Here is a 21,483-nt window from a genome sequence, read left to right on the forward strand (position 1 = left end):
TCTGTTACCTGCTATCTGCTTCTTCAAGATGTCTATCTCATTCTTCAGGCTTCTTATCTCCACCTCTTTGTTGGCACCTGGTGGCACGTTGGAGTTAGTGTGCTGCAGGGCCTGTACCGTCTGGGTGGACTCTGCGAGAGGGAAATGAATATCACTAAGCATCACACCGCACATAATTAAACGAACCAAAAGGTTAAAAAAAAAACTAAGAACATGAAGAGGAATAATTTTGATTCATCATCCAAATATGCAGAACATGTAGCATTTCTGCAGCTCTACAGCTCTGTTCTTTGGCTCAGTTTGCACCTTACTGGTCAGTTTAACAGCTTGTATCTGCGCACAACTCAACATACACGGCATGTGCACTGCATGTAGTTTGGTCCATTCAGGGTCGAATCACTTTCTCATTGCAATCGAACCACGCTACGGTTCATTTGGAACCCAACCGAGATCACTTCGCTCACATGGTCTTGGACCAGCTATTTTGGTCCACACGTGAGTGAGATTGCTGTGTTTTCACCTGTCCAAAGGAACCACATCGAAGTGAAAGTGCACCAGGGTTCGGTTCCAAAAACTACCATCAGGAAAGCGATTCTGATCCCTGATAACAAAAATTGCATGCCATCAACAGCTTCTTTCCACCGGCAATTTCTGTTATTAACCAGGCTGGCTAGCAGCATTCAGTAACCACTACAATGCTGACCTGCCAGTAACAAGCAAACTGCACTAAAAGTTTTTATGTACTATATATCATTGCTATTATTTATATATCACAATTGTTCCACTCTGTTTAATGCACCCTGAACTGCGTCCAGCTGCTATTTCTACCTCCACTGTAATGTAAATTACAACTAAGCCTACCATTTCTGCTTATGGTGTAATATTTGTATATTGGGTGCAATATTTACATATTTGTATATTAAGTGTAATATTTGGATTATCAGGATGGTAATTGTGTTGTGTTGCCCGAGATGTGTGTGTTGAATGTATCGTGTTGTGACCAAACACCAAGAAAAATTCCTAATATATTATTATATTAAATATATTTCTGCATCTGTAGTTGAGAACAAAAAATTACATACGCCTAGGCTAAAGCTATTCAATCTCAGTTTCTGACAACTCCACACATTCCATGTTACCATACCTTTCTCTGGCAAGTCTACTTTGTTCACATCAGAAGTCATTTTAAAACCATCAAACAGAGACAGATTTATTTCAGCTTTAATTCACTAGATGAGAATTCCAGTGGGTCAGAACTTTACATACACCAAGTTGACTCTCTCTTTCAATAGTCTGGAAGATTTTAGAAGCTTCTGAACAATTGGATGCAAATTGTACACTGTGCTGTTCAGGAAGGAAACACAAATTATCTCCCAGTGATGAACAAACTTTGGTCTGAAAGGTTCAACTGAACCGAGACAACAACAAAGGAACTAGTGAATGAGTTGGACGCATCAGGTACCAAAGTATGAACGTCCACTATTAAGAGAGTCCTACATTACTAAGGCTTGAAAGGCTGTCACGTAAGAAGAAGAAGAAGAAGAAGAAGCCCCAGTGTACAAAAGCCAGTCTGAAGGTGTTTTCTGGTCAGATGAAGCAAAAATTAAACTGTTTGGCCATAATGATCAGTGCTATGTATGGAGGCAAAAGAGTGAGGCTTTAAATCCGAAGAACACCATCCCAACTGTGACGCACGGGGGTGGCAGCATCATTTTGTGTTTTGCTGGAAAAGGGGCTGGTGTACTTCAGAAAATAGATAGGCATCATGAGGATTAGCTAGAAATACTGAAGTAACACTTCCAGACATCAGCCAGGAAGTTAAAACCTGGTCACAACTGGTTCTTCCACCGAGACAATGATCCTAAGCATGCCTCCAGAGTTGTAACAAAATGGCTTAAAGACAACAAAGTGAAAGTATGGGAGTGGCTTTTAAAAAGCCCTGACCTAAATCCCACAGAAAATTGTGGACTGAAGTGAAAAAGCATGTCTGAGCAAGGAGGCCCACAAACCTGAATTACACCAGTTCAGTCAGAAGGAGTGAGCAAAAATTCCAGGAAAAAGAAGTGTGAGAAGCTTATAGAAGGCTACTTCGCCACCAAATACTAACAATGTGGACTAACAATATCTGAAATCTCTTAGCTATTATTAAAAAACTGTAATGGAAATAAAGTAGATGTCCTAATTGACTTAACACAGGAAATGTATGCTAACTTTAAATGTGTGGAACTGTGAAAACTTTGAATGTCTTTAGCATAGGGGTATGGAAACACTCTGGTTTCAACTAGACACTCAAAGTCCCACAAAGTTTCTTTGGATAGTTATCAGCTCTTTTTATTCAAAACCTTTTTTTTGAAAAGAAAACATTAGAACCTTTCAGGTTCCCCCAAAATGGAAGAACCACTTCGAGTGCCAGATGTTGTTTTTTTCTGTGAGTGTATATGTGCGTTTCTGCCCACCCTGGAGTTTGCGGCTAAGCTCAGTTTTCTCCTGCTCCAGTCGGCGGATCCTTCTTTCATAGGCCTCAGAGGCCAAGCTGTCCTCCAAAGTTCTCTGTAGACAGGAATCCACCCTTGAAGAGCCTCCAGAGTCTTTCAAACAGCCCCGGTCTGACAGAGAGCTACACACACACACACAGACACACACACAGAAAGTGGCATGAGCAGAAGCACTGCTTCTGAACCAGTACGCGACACTAATCCCAGCAAAGCGAATACCACAAGCCACACATATCTAATATCAAAAGACTGTCAATTTTAGATAAATATGGATGCTGTGAGTCTGCTTGCTTTACCATTATCATTTGAATAGTGAGGGAAAACTTGCACCCAAAAGCCACATCATTCCAAACCAAAGGCTATAGAGTTACACATAACTCAACATGAAGCTTGAATGTATTAGTTGTATAGCTGAGCAGTGGACTGTGCCACGCTGACAAATTCCTCTTTTATGATAACATGCTTCAGATCATGGCAGATTTCCCTGAAGTGTTCTGAAACAAAAAATCCCACTCACTGAACACTTACCAGTTGCTAGTGTAGGTGAAGCCAAGAAACGGGAGATGGAGTCCAGAGAAGGCCGCGTGGGAGGGTGGCGGCATCGTTTCCTGTGATAATGAAGCACTAATAAATCAACAGTTTTGAAACGTACTACCATAAATGTTTCCTAAAATGCATTGCATCAATATGACTTAATGGTTCCCACAGTGGCTTGCATTTAAGTATTTAACCCCCTTGAACTGTTGCACATTTTTGTCTTGTTACAACCTGGATTATACAGTATGTCAAATTTCAACTGCATTACCCCCCAAAAAAGCCCAAAATTAGTTCTGGTTCAACCAGAAGTCAAATAACTAGTTGAACAGAGTCCAATTTGTGTGCAATTAAAGTGTCACATCATCTCAATATACAGTAAAAACCTAAATACTTAATACATAACATACTTAATCTAACAGCATCATTAAGCCAAAAAGTCCAGAACAAAGTTCTGGAAAATCATCAATCAAGATTTTTTTAATAATAAATATTCAAAACATTAAACATCCTACAAAAGGGAATTAAATACACTATTAGAAAATGTGAAGTATACGGCACAACCGGAGGAGGTCTTCCACCAAAACTCAGTGACTGGGTAAGGAGGGTATACGTCAGAGAAGAAACCAGAAACTCTGAGGGAGCCGGAGAGATTCACTGATCAGATGAGAGAATCTGTTCCCAATATTGGACTTTGTACAAACTTAGAGAAGACAGCCATTATTGAAAAAAATCCAGATGAAATTCCATTTGGACTCAGTAAACATGGAAAAAGGATCTTTGGTCTGATGTGACCAAAAGTGAACTTTCTGGCAGCAGGTGCTACATTTGGCAGACATGCAGCTCTGCTCATCACCCTGAGAACATCGTCCTCAATCCATACTTCACAAGTAAATGTATTCACCAAGAAAAGTACTTACGTAAGAGTAAATACATCACCTGGTGAAAACCTACTCGAGGAATTACTTTACAAATTACTTTTTCATACAGTATGTCTACAACTAACACAAAAAATGTTCTATTTTCTAATCTGTTATTATGCTAACTAACCACGTGAGCAGGAAAGTGAGCATCTCCTCCATCATAGACCCCTGAGTGAGACACGTCACTGCGACGTCAGTCGCTCCTCCTGGTTGCAGAAACATAGCAGGAGACTAGTGATTTTAAAGAGCAAGCCAGAATTAGTTTTCTAAAATGTCGCATTGTGCTGTTGGGGGTCAGAATCAGCAAGTGTTCATAAACACATTCGTTTTTACAGCATTTTATCGAAACAGACAATCAGAAGAATCTCGGATGGACGCGTGGACACACCTAGTAGCGGAGGCATAAAAAACTAAAGGAAAGTATGATTTAATTATACTGAAAAACGTACAGTTACAGTGAACCATGTCTCAACTACTGTAATGAGAGTACAAAATATAGTTTGTTATTTTCCACCCCTGCTTATGATTGAATACTTATGCAACCAGTAAAAGTCTGCTTTTGCGTTTATTTACACTTTGTGTGACAATAAAATATTTTTTTCACTTTCAAATGTTAAGACATAATGTGTAAATCATATAGTAAAAGTCCATTTTAATTCCAGGTTGTAGCAATACACACAGTGGAAAAATTCAAGGGGGTGAATACTTATGCAAGGCACTACAATGTAAATTTTATCATACAGCAAACTCAGTACTGAAAGTCAAATGCCTCGTACAGGAGACTATGAGGAATTAATTCCTGCATTGCTGTCTCAAAACGTAAAGTCAGACCAGCTAAAGCGACTGACAGTGTAACTAGACTTTTATAATTGTCATGTTTTTGGTTAAAAGTCTAGGGTTAGGCTTAACTGATCTCCTTGAAAGAAAAAAATCCATTTCCACAACATACTGAATTCTTTAGGCAGTCATCCTCCACGTCAAAGTTGGAGGTGTCGGTGGGGCTGCTGACTTCGGGGATGTACGGGGCCTCGCAAGAGCGGATGTCGTCCCAGTTGATGCCTGAGAAGAAGGGGTGGCTCTTAAAGTCCTCGATGCCGTTCTGGCCCAGCCGGTGCTCGCGAGAGCAGATCAGCCTACGCATTAGGTCTTTGGCCTCCTCAGATACATCAGACATCTGCGTGGGGAACTGGAACCGCTCCTGTGGAGAAACAAATAGGACAAGATGAAGTGAGGGATAAGAGCAGCTGAAATATATAAATACATGTCAAATCAGGTTAGTGTAAAGCAGATGAAGGGTATTTCTACTGAACTAGTACTTCTACTGGTCTTTAAAGTATAAAAGTAACACACAATGCTGAATTTCGCCTTGATACACAGGGTTAATGACCTCATTGAGAAGATGAGGTGACTAATTCAGAATCAGAATAATTCAGTGAAGGAAAGACAAATTAAACAGGACCCCACTCACTTATGTTTCCTGCTCTAAAAAATCAAAACAACTTAATTTAATTAAATGAAATTAATAAGACAATGATTAAAGCACTCCTCTGAGTTACACATGCAACCTATCAAGTTATAACGCATGGCGTGCCCACCTTATGGTTCATGATTTTGCCGTATGTCTCCACTAGCGACTCGGCGTAGAAGGGCGTCTCGCCGTAGAGCATCTCGTACATACATACTCCCAGAGACCACCAGTCACACTCGGGCCCGTATTTTCCTTTCCCGTCTTCCATGGCCTGCAGGATCTCGGGAGAGATGTAGTCTGGCGTTCCCACTGCGATCGAGGATTGCACCTGAGTGAACCACAGCGTTACTCAGAGTTACTCAGAGAAACCATCACTGAGCCTCAAGCTCTGGGGATCAATAACATAGCTCAATAACGCAGCACCCAGGTTTCAGTATGGATGGACTTACTGTTCCGTCCTCCATGAGTTTGAGACAGGAGCCAAAGTCGGCCAAGCGAATGTGGCCATTCATGTCCAGCAAGATGTTATCAGGCTTGATGTCCCTGTTCATGTACAGACACATAAAAAAAACAAATCCACATTATTAATAAAAGCAAAGTTTTATTCTATTTAAGCATAACAGCGTTCTGAAACTCAAGTTTAAATACTGTACATGAAGTGAAAAAACTACAGAGCGCATGCAACATATAGCAGATATTATAAGGTGGAGTTGATGTTATAAAGAAGACAGTTTCAGGTTAGGTTCATGGTAAAGATGTGGGAGGTTCAGGACAGAAAAAAAGTCACAGAAGCCAGCATTTTTTTTCCACTTCCATGCAGATGGGAGCTGACTGTAAGCTTTAAAGCTTGCGGTACAAAGAAAGGCCATGGGTGCTTGTGTGGTGCTGCATGACGCATTTACTGCACTCATTCATTCATCTTCTGGATTCATTTCTCCTAGTCAGGGTTAAATCACACATTTGTTCATATTTTGAAATATAGAACTATGTTCATCCAGTGCAAACAAAACTGTGGCGCGTGAAGGGTTGATCAGAATTCCATCATGAGCTGGAGTGGGATTAGTCCAGAGGTCCTTAAAACTGCACTCTCTAGCCTTGGAAGATGGAGAGAATCCGTCTGGAAAGCTAAGAATGTTGTTTATGGTCTGCAACCCAACCATAAAGACGTCATTTTCAGTTTGTTTTCTATAAAACCATGTGCTAATAAAGCTCCTTCCCCTGCTCGAGTCTCCAAGTTTATACTCCTGAACCAGTGCCTGTTGAACTTCAGCAGATCTACAGCCTGGATTTTATGTACTGAATATGATTCAATCTTGTTGTACAATAAAATATAAGCCAGTGTTTATGTTGTGGGGTTGCCATGTGCTGTTTGAGATGGGTGCTGTTCAAGAACTTTAAGAAGTTTATTGCGTTTTAGCTGGGACCCAGTGAAAGAGAAATCACAGATCAATTTGGTAAATAATAAAAAGCATGTTATACCTTCAGTATGAATAAATTTAACTTCATGGAAGGAAGGGATTTAGGGATCAACCAGTAAGACCTTCGTTCATTCTGTATGTCATTTGTGAAAGTAATAAGTCATAAGAGCTGCACAGTGTCATGCAGCAGGGTGGTAAAGCAGAGGGAGAACAATGAAATGAACGAGGCCACAGTAGTGGAGGATTTTGCAGGTTACAGTGAGTGTACGCTATATGCCAAAAAGTTTGTGGACACCTGACCATCACACCCATATGTGGCTCTTCCTCAAACTGTTGCTACAAAGCTGTGAGCACACAATTGTATAGAATATCTTTGGATACTGTACAATTGGATGCATTACAGTTTCCCTTCACTGGAACTAAGAGGCTGAAAACTGTTCCAGCATGACGATGCCCCTGTGCACAAAGCGAGCTCCATGAAGACATGGTGTGTGAAGGTTGGAGTGGAAGAACTCGAGTGTCCTGCACAGAGCCCTGACCTCAACCCCACTGAACACCTTTGGGATGAACTGGAACACCGACTGAACCCCAGACCTCCTCACCAACATCAGTGTCTGATCTCACTAATGCTCCTGTAGCTGAATGAACACAAATCCCCACAGCCATGCTCCAACATCTAGTGGAAAGCTTCCCAGAAGCTTATTATAACAGCAAAGGGGGAATAAATCTGAATAAATGAGTTATAGTCAGGTGTCCACAAACTTTGGGCTATATAGTGTATGTAGACTTGTCATATAAGGTAGGCTGAAATGGATACAGATGCACTGAGAGTTTATTGTAAAATGCACCAGCAAACAAATCTAAATCAGTAGGCAAGGTTGTAATCCAAAAACAGGCAATAGTTCAGGCGATGTGCAAACCATACAAACAGGGCAAAACCAGAAAGCAAAAACCAGGGAGAGACGAAGATCACAAACCAGATAAACAAAGTAGAGCAAATGGCTTGATAAGTCAAGTATAAACACATTGAGCATTACTCCGCAAATGAGTGCATGAACCCGAGGTCTCTATATACTGTGAACTGTGATTGCTCTCAGGTGTGTGATTAAAATCAGGTGGATGTGAACGTGACAAAGTCCGTTGTTGGGAGGTGCAGTCCATGGCGGCCATACTTGTAGGCCGTGGTGTGTTCTGGGAAATCGAGTTCTCTGAGACTGTGGGAATTGACCTGACAAGACCAAGAATAGGGGCCAAAAACTAATCCCTGAGCAAAGGACTGGAGGAGGATTTATGTTCTCCAAATGTTTTTCAGTGAGGTGATGTAAAACAGGCTACAATACCAATCAAGAAGAAAGAATAAAAGTATATATTATGAGTCTCACTATTAAAAGACAGCACAAAGGTCAAGGAAAAAGAAGAAAAAGCACACCAACATCAACAAAATGAAGAACATTAACAACTCTCAGAAGAGAAGTCTGTGCTGTAAAGTATGTTGAAAAAAACATTTATGAACAGAGGATGAATCACCGAAGAGGTTGAGGATTAGAGATACTGACAGCAGCTTTAAGTGCAAGATTTATTAGATGAGAGACAGAATTAGGAATATTTGGAGCCTGATATTTGGGCTGTAAGAAGAGAGAAGGGCCAAGACCAGACAGAATGAGGACTGGTGGAAGTGAAGATAAAAATCTAATTTTGTAAAATGTGTAGGAAAGTATTATATTGTACGACAATGCTACAAAGTAGAACTGTTTGGCAAAAAAAAAAAAAAAAAAGACCACAAACTCAAACTAAGTTCCTTAGTTACACTGTGGTATATTTAGTATTAGTATTAATAAACATCAATGCAATCTGATTGGTCAGAAGGTGTTGATTAATGTTCTATAGCAGCAGCTCTGACATTAGTTCTGGCGATAATTTAAATAATAGGTTTTATTAATGTGCTTGTTCTGACACATTACCTTTTCTATAGCAACATCTCATTCACAGCAGATGTTCTACCTAATCTAAGACTAATAATAAATGCATTAAAATGTTGTGATTGAACAAAACAGTTATTTAAAACATTTAGGCAGTAATTTTCCAGACATGAGAGAGCAAGAAACGCTGCTATAAGTGAAAGAATAAACTAACTTGTCTTAGTTGTGTCGTTCATTAATAAATTTTAAAAAACTGTATATTTGGCAAATTGCTCTGATATAAGAGGAAGGAAACACTTCAGGACATGTTGTTATAGAGAAATAATCATTTCGGGGTGAACAGTAACTCCACTTCATGTCGGGCCGCAGCACATCGCCCCATTGTTGATTTTTTTTCTATAACTGCAAGCCCCACTGTGTTCTATTCCTGATATAATTCATTATTAACAATATCAGGCTCATAAAGCTGAGGAAATGTAGTAGCGTTACAGCATTACAGCATTACGGAGCATTTGTGGCGCTGCAGAACAGCCACAAGTACTGTAGGTTGGTCCGCATTCATCATAACTGTTTGTCATATTTTCCCACCACCAAAATGTGTGCTGCCTGAAATGTAAGCCCAAGATTCACATCTGGCAACGTTTAGTCTCATTTAATTACAACTTAACTGTGACTGTGTAGCCATCTTAAAGATAGCATTATGGTATGTCCAAATATATTATATAATATTTTGTCCCTGATATTATATATATATATATATATATATGTGTATGTATGTGTGTGTGTGTGTGTGTGTGTGTGTGTGTGTGTGTGTGTGGGTGTGTGTGTGTGTGTGTGTGTGTGTGTGGGTGGGTGGGTGTGTGTGTGTGTGTGTGTGGTTGATTTTGTGATCTGTTTTGTCACATATGCTGATATGTTATGAAGGAGTTATACTAAAGATAGACAGATCATTGCATGAGCAAGTTTTAGTCTGGTTTTTAATTTGCATGCTCATTTCCTCCAGCTGTTTCTGCTTTTGCTCTGATGACAGCTTACTGAGAGACCTACTTTTTTTGTGTGTGTGAATTATAGTGTGCACCTTTAAACACCTTTTTTTTTAACCAACTTCAGCTCTCCAATAGATTAAGAGTTCAAAACGGGAAAAGGCACCATGTTACTTCTAATTCATTTTCTCATTATCATTAAAGAGATCAACAGACTGTGTAGTTTATATTGAAATACATGAAGCATTTAATGTGGACACACAGGTATACACAGAAACACACACACACACACACACACACACACTTCTGTGCTTTTAATAGTGTCATAATAGCACATTGTTAATCAGCATTCTTAAGAGCAAGCAATAAATGTAGCCATTAAGAGCATTTAAACTTGCACGTGTTATATGAGTATGTGTGTGTGTACGTGCTTCCCGAATTTCCACCATGATGAAAGAAATGCGTCAGCATTTGATGGAAGATTATTTTTTCTACAGCTGTTGATTGTTAACTTTGCTGAGCAATACAATAGGCAATGGAGTGTTTAGCAAAAGTGTGGCCCATATGCGTGTGTGTGTGTGTGTGTGTGTGTGTGTGTGTGTGTGTGTGTGTGTGTGTGCGTGTGCTGAATTGAGGTGAGAAGATTGCCACCTCCTGCTGTCAAGCTCTACAGTGCTTAAGTATGTAGATGTGGATCCAGCTGTGAAGACCTTGATAGTTGTAAGCCATCTTTCATAAAGCCTGATCTTCACATGCAATATGAAAAAACAGTAAGTTGTTGAACAGTAAACAGGTAATAGACGACTCTCTCACTCTGTGAACTTCACACACAATAAAGGCCAAACATTGACATTGTATAGACACGGCTATTTCCACAAGTACGACTATTTCATCCTTCATCTGAACTCGGCTTCACCTCAACTGACTGAAAATGAAAAAAAAATAATAGTAATTTTTTAAACAAGCCAACAAAAACAAAAGCCCATAAGCTAACATTATGATGAATTTCCTTATTTATTCTGGTCTGGTGGATAAAAACTGTTTATTGGCTTATTTACTTTTCTTTTAACATGTAAGTGATAACTGATCTAATATAATTGGCATCACAACATTACATCGTGAGCAGCGCTGGCCAAATTACTGAGAAATAATAGTTCTGTAGACGATGTCTTATATCTTACTCAATTAAAAATGGAAGTTTCCAGCCAAAAAATGTACTCAAGCATTTACAAAAGTAAAAAATTGTTACTTTCAAAAGTACTGAAGCATTAAAAGGTAAGTAAAATAAGTAAATGTTTTAACTGATGAAACTAACTTAATGTCATGTTTTCATGTGAAAAGTAACTTTTTGTTACTTATCTAAAACTGTTGATTTTTACTTGAATAACAACGCCATTTTGCCTGAAAACATAATTCGATCAATGTAAGTTTGTGATATTTACCATATTTAGCTAGAATTTGACTTGCTGCTCAGCCAGTTATGTTAGAGACTGGAATCGATGCTCGTCTAACCTGGCATTAGCAAAGAAAACAGGCTCACTTAGTCAATTATAGTCAGGTAACATTAGCAAATTAGCAAAACTTGTCTGTCTCAACGCTTTTGCAAATTAGATGGAATTCATGCTTTCCATTGGAGGCAAGAGACAAAACATTTTATTCGAGTTTCTCCAGCATACTGAACCATTTTGCTGAGGTAGGGCCAGGGACGTGCATGCTCAAGTTCAACACTGCAGTCTGTGGATTATCCATATTCACATGCACATGGATAGCTAACTACATTGTGTAGCAAGAGAAGGTCACTGCAGATGATGAACTGACACTCTACAGTGATAAACTTGATTGGATGCTAAACTGAAATGATTGGATGCTAAACTGAAATGATTAGATGCTAAACTGAGCCCATTCGATTGATATATAGTGTACAGTCACTGGCTGGATGAGAGAAGAAGAGACCTTTGAGACTTGTAATGAGTACTTCCAAGGTCTAAATAAAAATGTAAGTTTGTTTTTTCCCTTGACAATGTAACTAAATTAATACTGAAGTATATTAACGAAGTACAATTACTTCAGTATTTTCTAACCATGATTGGGAGTAAATAGATCTGATACCGAGTCGGGGCAGAAACTGGCCTGAAACACTTGAGTGGATCGGATTTGACATAGTTTCCAGTCTGATCCACTGATACAGTGTATTTTATGCTGTGAACACGTGTGATGTCGACTGACTCAACACAGGTCCTGCACATGAGCAACTTGTCTTGAAGTGCATCATTGCTTCTCTGATGTTTAACAAGACGGACTCGGATATCAGTACTGGATCAGTATCGGTTAATATTCAGAGGATTGTATTAACACTGAAATAAAAGTAGGATTGGTGCATCCCTAAACCCACTCCAAAAGATTCCATTCTTTGATTCTGAATGTGTCAGCACATCATTAAAAAATGCCTCCTAAAACATATGTTTAAAATAACAGCGTGAGCTAGACGAGTTGCCGGTAAAGCAATTACAGAGCTGGAAGTCATCAACACTGAGTCATCAACAAGCTCGGAGCAAATAAACAAATGGGCTTCCCCTTCGGAGTCAATCCATTAACACGGGTGTGAACGAATCATTATTGCACCTCAGCCAATCAATGTAGGAGCATTGCAGGACTCATCGCTTAATCCAGCAGACCTTTAGCGCACGCTTTCATCCAGAAGAACTTACCAAACATGCTCACATGACTACCAAATGAACAGATATACAGAGATTCTAATGTGTTGCAGTCTTCTGAAATGTTAGGGCACCAGCAAGCACAGATCATACTGAGTCATTACTGAGTCCATACATTAACAGTGATGCTGAAAAATCATTACACCTCCCAAATTTCCCCTCAGGGATCAATAAAGTCCATCCGACTGTCCATAAGTGGAAGAATTCAAGAGAAATACCACTGGACTGCACGGGTTATATACTTCAGGGCCCTCCCAAGTACATTATAATTCATTTATCTTCAGCAAGCGCTGAATCCTTTATCAGGGTAAATCCAGAGCCTCTCCTGGGAACACTGGGCGTGAGGTGGGAATACAACGTAAATGGGACGACAGACCATCGCAAGGTACCATGCACACACACATTCACACACTCATTCACACCTAGGGGTAATATATCCTAGCCAATCCACCTATCTGCATGATAGGTGGATCATGTTGTTAGTTACTTTCAGTGGTAGCTCACTGGTTAAAACCTTGGACTAGTGATCAGAAGGTTGTGAGGTCAAGTCCCAGCACTGCTGAGCTGCCACTGCTGGGCCCTTGAGCAAGGCCCTTAACCCTCAACTGCTCAGTTGTATAAAATGAGATAAAAGTGGCTCTGGACATGGGTGTCTGCAAAATGCCATATATGTAAAAATAATATTGTGCATGTGTCCTCTAGTCACGTCTAGTTGTTATGACAAGCTGCTAGCTACATGATTAGCAACACTAAGATGTTTAGCTGTGAGTGTCATTTGCTTGGATAAAAGCACTGTTGTGGCTGCGGACTTTCCAAGCAACCAGTTGCACAGTGAACTAATGCTATAATGCTATAAACCAGTGTAGACGTTATTGGGGTTGCTTTTTCCGGAGTTCCTTTTTTCAATACTTTCTTACGACTGCACAGAGAGAGCGGACAGACGAGTTGGGATTGAAGGGGGTGGAATGGATTCCATCACTGGCCTGGTGGAGATTAGGATGCAATGCTAACATAACGTTTCTTACAGCAGCTTTAAGCCAAGAGAATATATGAAAAAAAGCAAAAACACACCACCAGAACCTGAGCAACTTTCTTAAGAGGCTGTTTTAGAGACGTCTAGTAATGACTATAAACAGACATGATGCTCGTCTAGCATCAACACCAAGCTAGGGTCATGATCCTGTTGTGGTTTGTGGTGTTAATCCATTTGTTACAGCCATGTGGGTGTGCTTCCTGGCAACCCGGCTACGAATAAGAAAAAGAATGAGAATGAGAGAAAGAATGGGAAGTAAGCGAGGCAGGGTGTTAATGCTGGTCTCTTTGGCAATGAAATTACTCTGCTTTGCAGATTTATGATTAAAGCCGCAACACTGAATCCATTTAAGCTACAAATTTTCATGATACGTCTCTCAATCCAATAAATTAACGTCTTGCTGAGCTCATCTGCATGCGCTGGTACTTTTTAAACCCAAATGCACTGCAGCCCGAGGCTGCTACTGTACCTTTCTCTCTTCGCGAGGTTATCTGCATAGCCAGTGTGAGTCATGCGATGCTGTTTTAAGGAGCAGTCGTTAGGTTTTGTTAACCAAAATTGAGCTCAGCACAACTTCTGTGATCGCACACATGGCACTAATCAATAATACAATGCGCATATGGCTCAGGTCAATATCCTGCTGTACACACACAATGAAGTGGTCACGCACCCCCAAACACACACACAACACACACATACACACAAAGGGACAGATGCAGCTGTGTCTGGTGGAGAAGGGTTCAGTTGTGGCTACAGAAACATGGGCCACTCCTCTTTGCTGAGGGTTTACTGAGCACAGCAGGAGCTCATGCAAATATCTGGGGCAGGAGAGCACAGCTCTTAAACACTGCACCTCTCTCTCTAGTCTGGCCGCTTCTGCACTGATCAGAGAATTAGCATTATCGTATCATCTTAGGTATGAGGCTGGTGTGTATGGAGGCATTTGAACAAATCTAAATCTAAAATATGGGCATAAGATGTCTATTATCAGACACAAAGAAAATAAGATTCTTTCTGAGAAAGCAACTAAACAATGCATGTGGGAATGAAACTGCTTGATTCTGTACTGTATATTGCCTTACGCTTGTAGATTATCGTCCTGACAAAACGTACTCATTTCACTGAGTATTTTTTTTTCCAAGCCCGAATGTCTAAACTAATTTTTGCTGTTGTTAACATTTGTTTGGTTTCCTCCATCCTCCTGTTGTTTCATTCACTACTCCTTGTTTCATTTATTCAGAAATTATTTAAAATTGGGACCTATAGTCCCCTCCAAAAGTATTGGAACGGCAAAGGCCAATTCTTTTGTTTTTGCTATACACTGAAGACATTTGGGTTTGAGATCAAAAGATGAATATGAGATGCTAGATCAGAATTTCAGCTTTCATTTCCTGATATTTACATCGAAATGTGCTGAACACCTTTTGTTTGAACCCATCCATTTTTCAAGTGATCAAAAATATTGGAACATGTGACTGACAGGTGCTTCTTATTGCCCAGGTGTGCCCTGTTAGATTGATTGTTTAAACAGTTAATAGCTCTGAATGTCTACTCTTGGTTTCAGCCCTGGATTTTTTTGTTATAAAGGATTTGTTGTTATAAAGGATAAACCAACATGAAGACCAGAGAGCTGTCTGGAGAGCTGGGAGAAAAGCAAGCCATTTTGAAGCTGAGAAAAGAGGGAAAATCTGTCAGAGCCATTGCACAAACATTGGGCATAACCAATATAACAATTTGGAATGTCTTGAAAAAGAAAGAAACCACTGGTGTACTAACAACCAGACATGGAACTGGTCGACCAAGGAGAACAGCAGCAGTTGATGACAGAATCATCTAGATGTAAATATCAGGAAATGAAAGCTGAAATTCTGATCTGTCATCTCATATTCATCTTTTCATCTCAAACCCAAATGTCTTCAGTGTATAGCAAAAAAACAAAAGAACTGGCCTTGCCGTTCCAATACTTTCGGAGGGGTCTGTATGAGGCTTAATCTGAGTGTTTTTTAGAGAACGTGTGCTATGCTGCTATTTCTAGCCTGTACTTATTTACTATTTATTCACATACATTGTTCTTTTTTGGTGCACTGTGTTCTGTCTCAGTGCTCCACAATTTGGATATTTTCTGTCTGTCTGTGTTATTTTTGCTGAAATACAAATATACATCAAGGATGCCTGTGCACTAGTTATTTTTACACGTTACTCAGCATGCAAGCGCACACACACACACACACCCTCTAATACACACTGCTGGCTCTCAGGGGAGCTGGCCACGCCGTCCCCACCCTCCCATAGCGAGATGTGCCAAACTCTCACGGGAGCAAGCTGACCACACCTCTCACCCCATCATTACCGCCTCACTGCTTCCCCCGACTAACCCCAAAACCAGCATGCAATTATCACAGCAAGAATAGAACGTGTATTTGTGTGTGCATGTGTGTGTGTGGTGTGTGTGTTGGGGGTGTGCATAAACCTAAACGCATGTGAGAATGTGTTTATGTGTTTTACAGGGGGGATAGGTAGTGGTGTTTGGGGGAGGGGGGTGTTGTGTGTTTCTCTCTGCAGGGTTGATTAAAGTCCCACCCTTCACGAGCGCAAACACATCAATCACAGTAAAGCTTGGCGCTACCGGTGCTCATCTTTAAGCAAACAAGAACGAGCCACTTCCTGTGTATTTACAGCGCCAGGTTTCCCAGCAACACTCGCACGTGTGTGTGTCTGACTGAAGAAAATCCTGTTACACTACAGCAATCTGGCATTTGCTTTACGTGATTTTTATTCATGAGCAGCTCTTTGTCAAGGCTCAAATCTGTAGCGTAAACAGCGTACTACATTTCACACTCCTACAGAATGCAAGTTCAACCACTTATTAGACCACATCCTCCCACTAAAATGAGATGTTTTGCTCACTAAAATCAGATGTATTACCTCAACTGGAGGGAAAGGACTCGTGCATATTATGTTCATAAATCATAAACATTTGCATTTAACGATTGCTGCTATCTAATTTTGGTCCTGATACAACAGGCGTTGTTCATCAAACACTTCAAGTGTTCACATCAACACAGCGATTATTACTGACAGGTTAAGAAGCTGCTACTAGGAATAAATATTTAACAGGAACCAAAAAACTGCCACGTAGCTTTGCTTCTTATTTGCATAAATTTAAATTCAGCTCAACTTCTTTGGGTAGCTCCGCCCACTTTACACTGTCATTCGGTCATTCAGTAAATCTCCTTCTCATTCCATGATGACTGATGCTCACTATCAGAAGACATTTATTTTTATGATTACAAGCCTTACAATAGTGGGAACATAATTAAAAAAAAAATCCTGAAACTCCAGAATGGTCCCAGTGAGAAGCTAAGCTACGATAAGCTAAGGTGATGAGACTGAAACAGTCGGCTCACCTGTGGATGTAGTGCAGCTGGTGCACAGAGTCGATAGCCAGCACCATCTCAGCCAGGTAAAATTTAGCCATGTCCTCAGGCAAGCGGTCCTCGAACTTGCTGAGCAAAGTCAGCAGATCACCACCGACGTAGTAGTCCATCACCAGGTACTGCAGAGAGAAAGGAGAAAGAAGAAACTAATATGAGACTATGGGAACACACAAGACAGATAGAGAAAGATAATCTAAAGCGTCTGAACGTGAAACACGTCACTAGGTGCATTTCCACTGACGTAACCTGTCATAAAAACGAACTCTCGGTTTGTGTTTCCGTCGCACTGCAGGAAACGTGATCATTATGTAAAATAATCTCAGCAAGCAACAAAAAGTACAGCAACACTGCAAACAGAAGAAGAAGAAGTTGGGGTCAGATGTGTTATGGTGCCTCTAGAACAGATAGGTTTAAAGGCCCTACACTGGCAGCTTGAACCCAGACCTTATGAATGCATCTTATGCTGATTACCTCAGAAGTGGGAGTTCAGAGCTTGGAATGATGTCATTATCAGCATTCAAGCAAAAAAAAAAAAAAAAAAAACCACGCCATCATGTTCATCTTTTGTAAGCAACAAGCTAGCCAGCTAACTGTGATGAGTGATGTATATTTTCCTCCTCAAAACAGCGAACTGCAGATATGTAACAAGCGAATATGTCTGTATGTTGATCGATCTAAAGCAAATATGAAAGTATATACAGTATATCTCATATAACAGTAAGAAGTGCTGTGTAGTTTCCTGCTGACGCTGTAAGCAGCCATGTTGATTTGACGTCACTTGCTGAACTCGGAGTTGAGAGGACCGCACAAAATTCCCGAGTTGTCATCCCTTCATCTCATTCCCTTTCCTGATATACTTCCATCACTCCTTAACCCAGACCTATTTTCTACTTCACACTTAATCTCACATCTAAATACCTCAAATCCTCTCTGCAGGCTTTCTTCGTGTTCTTTTCCCACAAATTGCACGCCACAATTGCTTGTACCTTAATCAAAATAACAATTTTAGTCTCTGCAGTCAGCAGACTGTGACTGTAACTAAAGCGCCCTGTTTAGTCGCATCACTTCCGCACCACAATCGTGCCAATCTACTTATAAAACAGACGAGCAGTCAGACGCTGAAACACAGAGATCTTTGAATGCCATAACAAATTTCCCCTCATTGCAGCTACGAATATCATTTGTTAAAATCACCCCCTCCCTCTTTCCCCTGCTCCATAAACACAGACATGGGAAAGTCTCTCTCAGCAGGAGTCAAAAACATCTATACACACACACACACACACACACCAGCTGTGAGATCATTTCCCCTGAAACGTTCTGTCGATAACAGTAGATTCAGGGACAAACCCATCTTTTTCAGTTCCCAGGTTTATCTGACATCGACAGCCAGACAGCAGCCAGTAACCACCTTTTGGTTTTTTCAATGCAAAGATCTTAATATCTTTAAGAGAATCGGAAAGTTCACTGATGGTGTGGTTGCTCTTTCCTCTGTAGACTGCAATAACGTTGAATCCAACGATATTACTACCCAATAAAATCGTGGGAAATTCCTCACCAAGTTGTTCTCGTCCTGGAAGGCGTAATGTAAAGTGGTGATCCACTGGCTGTCCCCGTACACCAGAACGTCCCGCTCCTCCCGAAAACACGCCGTCTGAGAAAGGAAGGTGCAAAACTGTCACAGGAAGTCAGTGTATTTCTAAACTCTTCATCTGTGCAATATGAAGTCATAGAATGCAACCCATTTGTTATTGATTTGCATACGTTCCAGTAAAATGAATCAAGGATAAGGATAAGGATTAGTGCTCATCTATGAGATCCTGAACACTCCAAGAACACTTCAGCTCATAAACATTTCAGGTTAATTATGAAAAGATCATTAGCTTTACGTCCAAAACCCCGAACCCATTTCAGTGTGCTGGAAAAAAGAAGCTGGGGTTGTAAAGCGATGCCCACCTCAGCCCTCTTCAGCATCTTCCATTTGTTTAGGATCTTCATGGCAAACACTTTGTCTGCGTTCTTCACCTTCACAACAGCTACCTGTGAACGAGAGCATTGTCAGCGGTGGCAATGATAATGACAACAATAAAGCATTTAAAGGGAAAAAAAATCCACCTTGTACAATAATCTTCATAATGAACATGTTGGTCTATTTTTCACTTTGGTTCAAAGTTTCCTTTATTAGCCACAATGCCATTTTTCTTTTATTATCCCTCGTTCATCTCTAAAGAGAGAAATGTTTTAGTGTTCCTTTAATCTGTCCAGCTTTCTCACCTCCACATCTGTACACTCTGCTCGAAGCTCTTAAGCTTCAAATTTCATCCTAAAACAACATCATCGTGCTTGTCATCTTAAGATCATTAACTAGCCAAAGTGAGTCTCTGCACAACTGCAACATAAAACTATGAGTCCAATGTTTACAGTCTCCACAACGTCTGCATTGAAGTTCTCATTCATACGGCATTAAACATCACTGGAATACGGTGAGAGAGAGAAAAGAAGCTCTTGTTCTTTTTTTTTGTTTTTAGGACCTAACAGTGAAACTTTATGTTTGAGATTGTTTAAATGTTTTTTTTTTAATTAAACACCATTCTAACTACACTAGCCATGTCTCCCTGTGAGCTGCAAACAACCGCTCACTCCTCACAGGAAGTTCATAGAATTAATAAATGAATGAATTATTCATTCAAATCATTTGAATTTAATATCTTTCCAAAGCCCAAAGACAATTCACAAAGTTATTAACAAAAAGCAGTACAAGCAACTCAAGGAAATGGAAATAGAGGACATGTTTTTACATTTGCCTAACACTTTTATCCAAAGCAGCTTATAATTGAGAAAGGATACAACTGCAGTTTAGTTGAGGATTAAGGGTCTTGGTTAAAGACCCAACCATGGCAGATTGGTGTTGCAGGGATTTGATCTCATGACCATCAGAGCAGCAGCAGCCCAAAGCCCTAACCAGTGAGCCACCACTTCCCTTTTTTGTACGTGTATGAAAATAAAATATACTGAAAATATTCCATACAAAATGCCCAAGAGAGGACTTGGACTCAGAATTCTGGTCAGGGCTTTTTTAAAATTTTATTTTATTTCTTCCTAAGCAAATTTAAATGACCCAAGCACATTGTTTCAAAACAGAAACACATCATTTTTACTTTTAAACTGCAAGCTTTGCAGAGGGAAAAAAAAGATTTTCATCCATCAGTCGCAGCACCTCATTATACAACGTCCGCAGGTTGCGCACAAGAACAAGTGTGCACGGACTTGCGTCCAGTTAATGGAAGTGTGGGTTGAAATTGACAGGAACTATGTTAAGATACTGGAAAGAAGTTCTTACCAGACAGTATTATGTAACTAAGTTTTAGAGAGGAAATGACATGGGACCTTAAATTACAATTGACAATAAATTTAACAAAAAGAGAAAGGAAAAAAAGGGAATGGATTTTGTGATTTTTTTTCTTCTGACAATTAGCTTTCACTCACTGGTGGAACACCAACAGGAAACCGTTGCGCTCGCTTCTTTAGTGCGCACCTCTACATCAACCACACAGCAGACCGCAGGCACTAAATGTCATGTAGTGTAGGATTTCAAAAGTTGTGCAGTGCCCACTAGGCATACAGTAACACAACACTAATTCTTTGGCAGTGTTTTTGTTCCCTACATGGTGATTTGATCAGGGAGGGAACGCGCTGCTCTTGGCCTCTGGCTTTACTCGTGGTGGACTAGCTTTCACGGTTCTCTTTGCTCCCTAACATTTAAAATGCCAGTTCCTCAGTCTGAGGCTTTCATCAGGCCACTCCTGTGAAACAATTAAAACATAGAAAGCTTTATAAGAACAGAAAGAATAAGGCCACTGCTGAGTGTCATTTCAGGATTTGCACCGCCACACTGTCTTTGTAAACGACTCCATGTTTGATTTCTATTTCACTTGTACTTCAACTGAACTCCAGGAGTCCTGTTAGTCCTGGTAAGTATCACAATTAGATGGCTTGGGATGGCTTGCTACTAAATAAACAGAACTCATAATGTAAAACCCCTGGTAAAAATGGACTCCTGTTCCAAACTCAGGGTCACTCAAATATCCCAACCCCACTGAATCCCCCTGGAGCGTGAAGATAACTTGTCCCAAATCTTTTTCCCTGCTGAGTTCCCCTCAGCTTTACTTCCTTGGAAAAGGCCCCATAATATAACAAGATTGCTGTATTACCATATGCTGCTGGTTCCAGCTGTGTCTGACAGGAAGGGCGAGACTCAGAATGCGCCTTAGCACAAATGAATAAAATACCATGTTAATTTGCGGCAGGTTGCCAAATCAGTTGGATATTTTTGACTCTGGCTCTGAATGTTCTCATGTGTTAAAGCAATGCAGGCTAAGCTGGCACAGGCTGAGAGACACAACACAGTTTTCTGAGTTACTGTGAAATAAAACCCCAATAAAAAGGTGTGTTGAGCCAGCCATGGGGGCTTCAATGCTGGGCTTCTCTCCAGAGCCGTCTAGTTCACAGGGCCAATGCTCAACAACCAGGTCTCGGCATGTAATCCAAAAGCATTGGCT

The 21,483-nt window shown here is 40.3% G+C and overlaps 1 protein-coding gene across 4 annotated transcripts in view; it reads right to left on the reverse strand.

Annotated features, from left to right (window-relative positions):
• The window catches only part of cdc42bpab (CDC42 binding protein kinase alpha (DMPK-like) b), a 73,525-nt gene that overhangs the window by 29,820 nt on the left and 22,222 nt on the right, over nucleotides 1-21,483 (reverse strand). For all 4 annotated transcript variants that reach the window (XM_053242057.1, XM_053242058.1, XM_053242059.1 and 1 more), the window contains exons 3-11: nucleotides 18,881-18,964; nucleotides 18,483-18,578; nucleotides 16,895-17,043; nucleotides 5,870-5,963; nucleotides 5,548-5,748; nucleotides 4,902-5,150; nucleotides 3,024-3,103; nucleotides 2,457-2,617; nucleotides 9-131 (exon numbers count right to left, since the gene is read on the reverse strand). In XM_053242057.1, the coding sequence (XP_053098032.1) occupies nucleotides 9-131; nucleotides 2,457-2,617; nucleotides 3,024-3,103; nucleotides 4,902-5,150; nucleotides 5,548-5,748; nucleotides 5,870-5,963; nucleotides 16,895-17,043; nucleotides 18,483-18,578; nucleotides 18,881-18,964 (1,237 nt within the window). The remainder of the gene's footprint in view (nucleotides 1-8; nucleotides 132-2,456; nucleotides 2,618-3,023; nucleotides 3,104-4,901; nucleotides 5,151-5,547; nucleotides 5,749-5,869; nucleotides 5,964-16,894; nucleotides 17,044-18,482; nucleotides 18,579-18,880; nucleotides 18,965-21,483) is intronic.

Source organism: Pangasianodon hypophthalmus, chromosome 19, assembly GCF_027358585.1.
Source record: "Pangasianodon hypophthalmus isolate fPanHyp1 chromosome 19, fPanHyp1.pri, whole genome shotgun sequence".
Taxonomy (NCBI): domain Eukaryota; kingdom Metazoa; phylum Chordata; class Actinopteri; order Siluriformes; family Pangasiidae; genus Pangasianodon; species Pangasianodon hypophthalmus.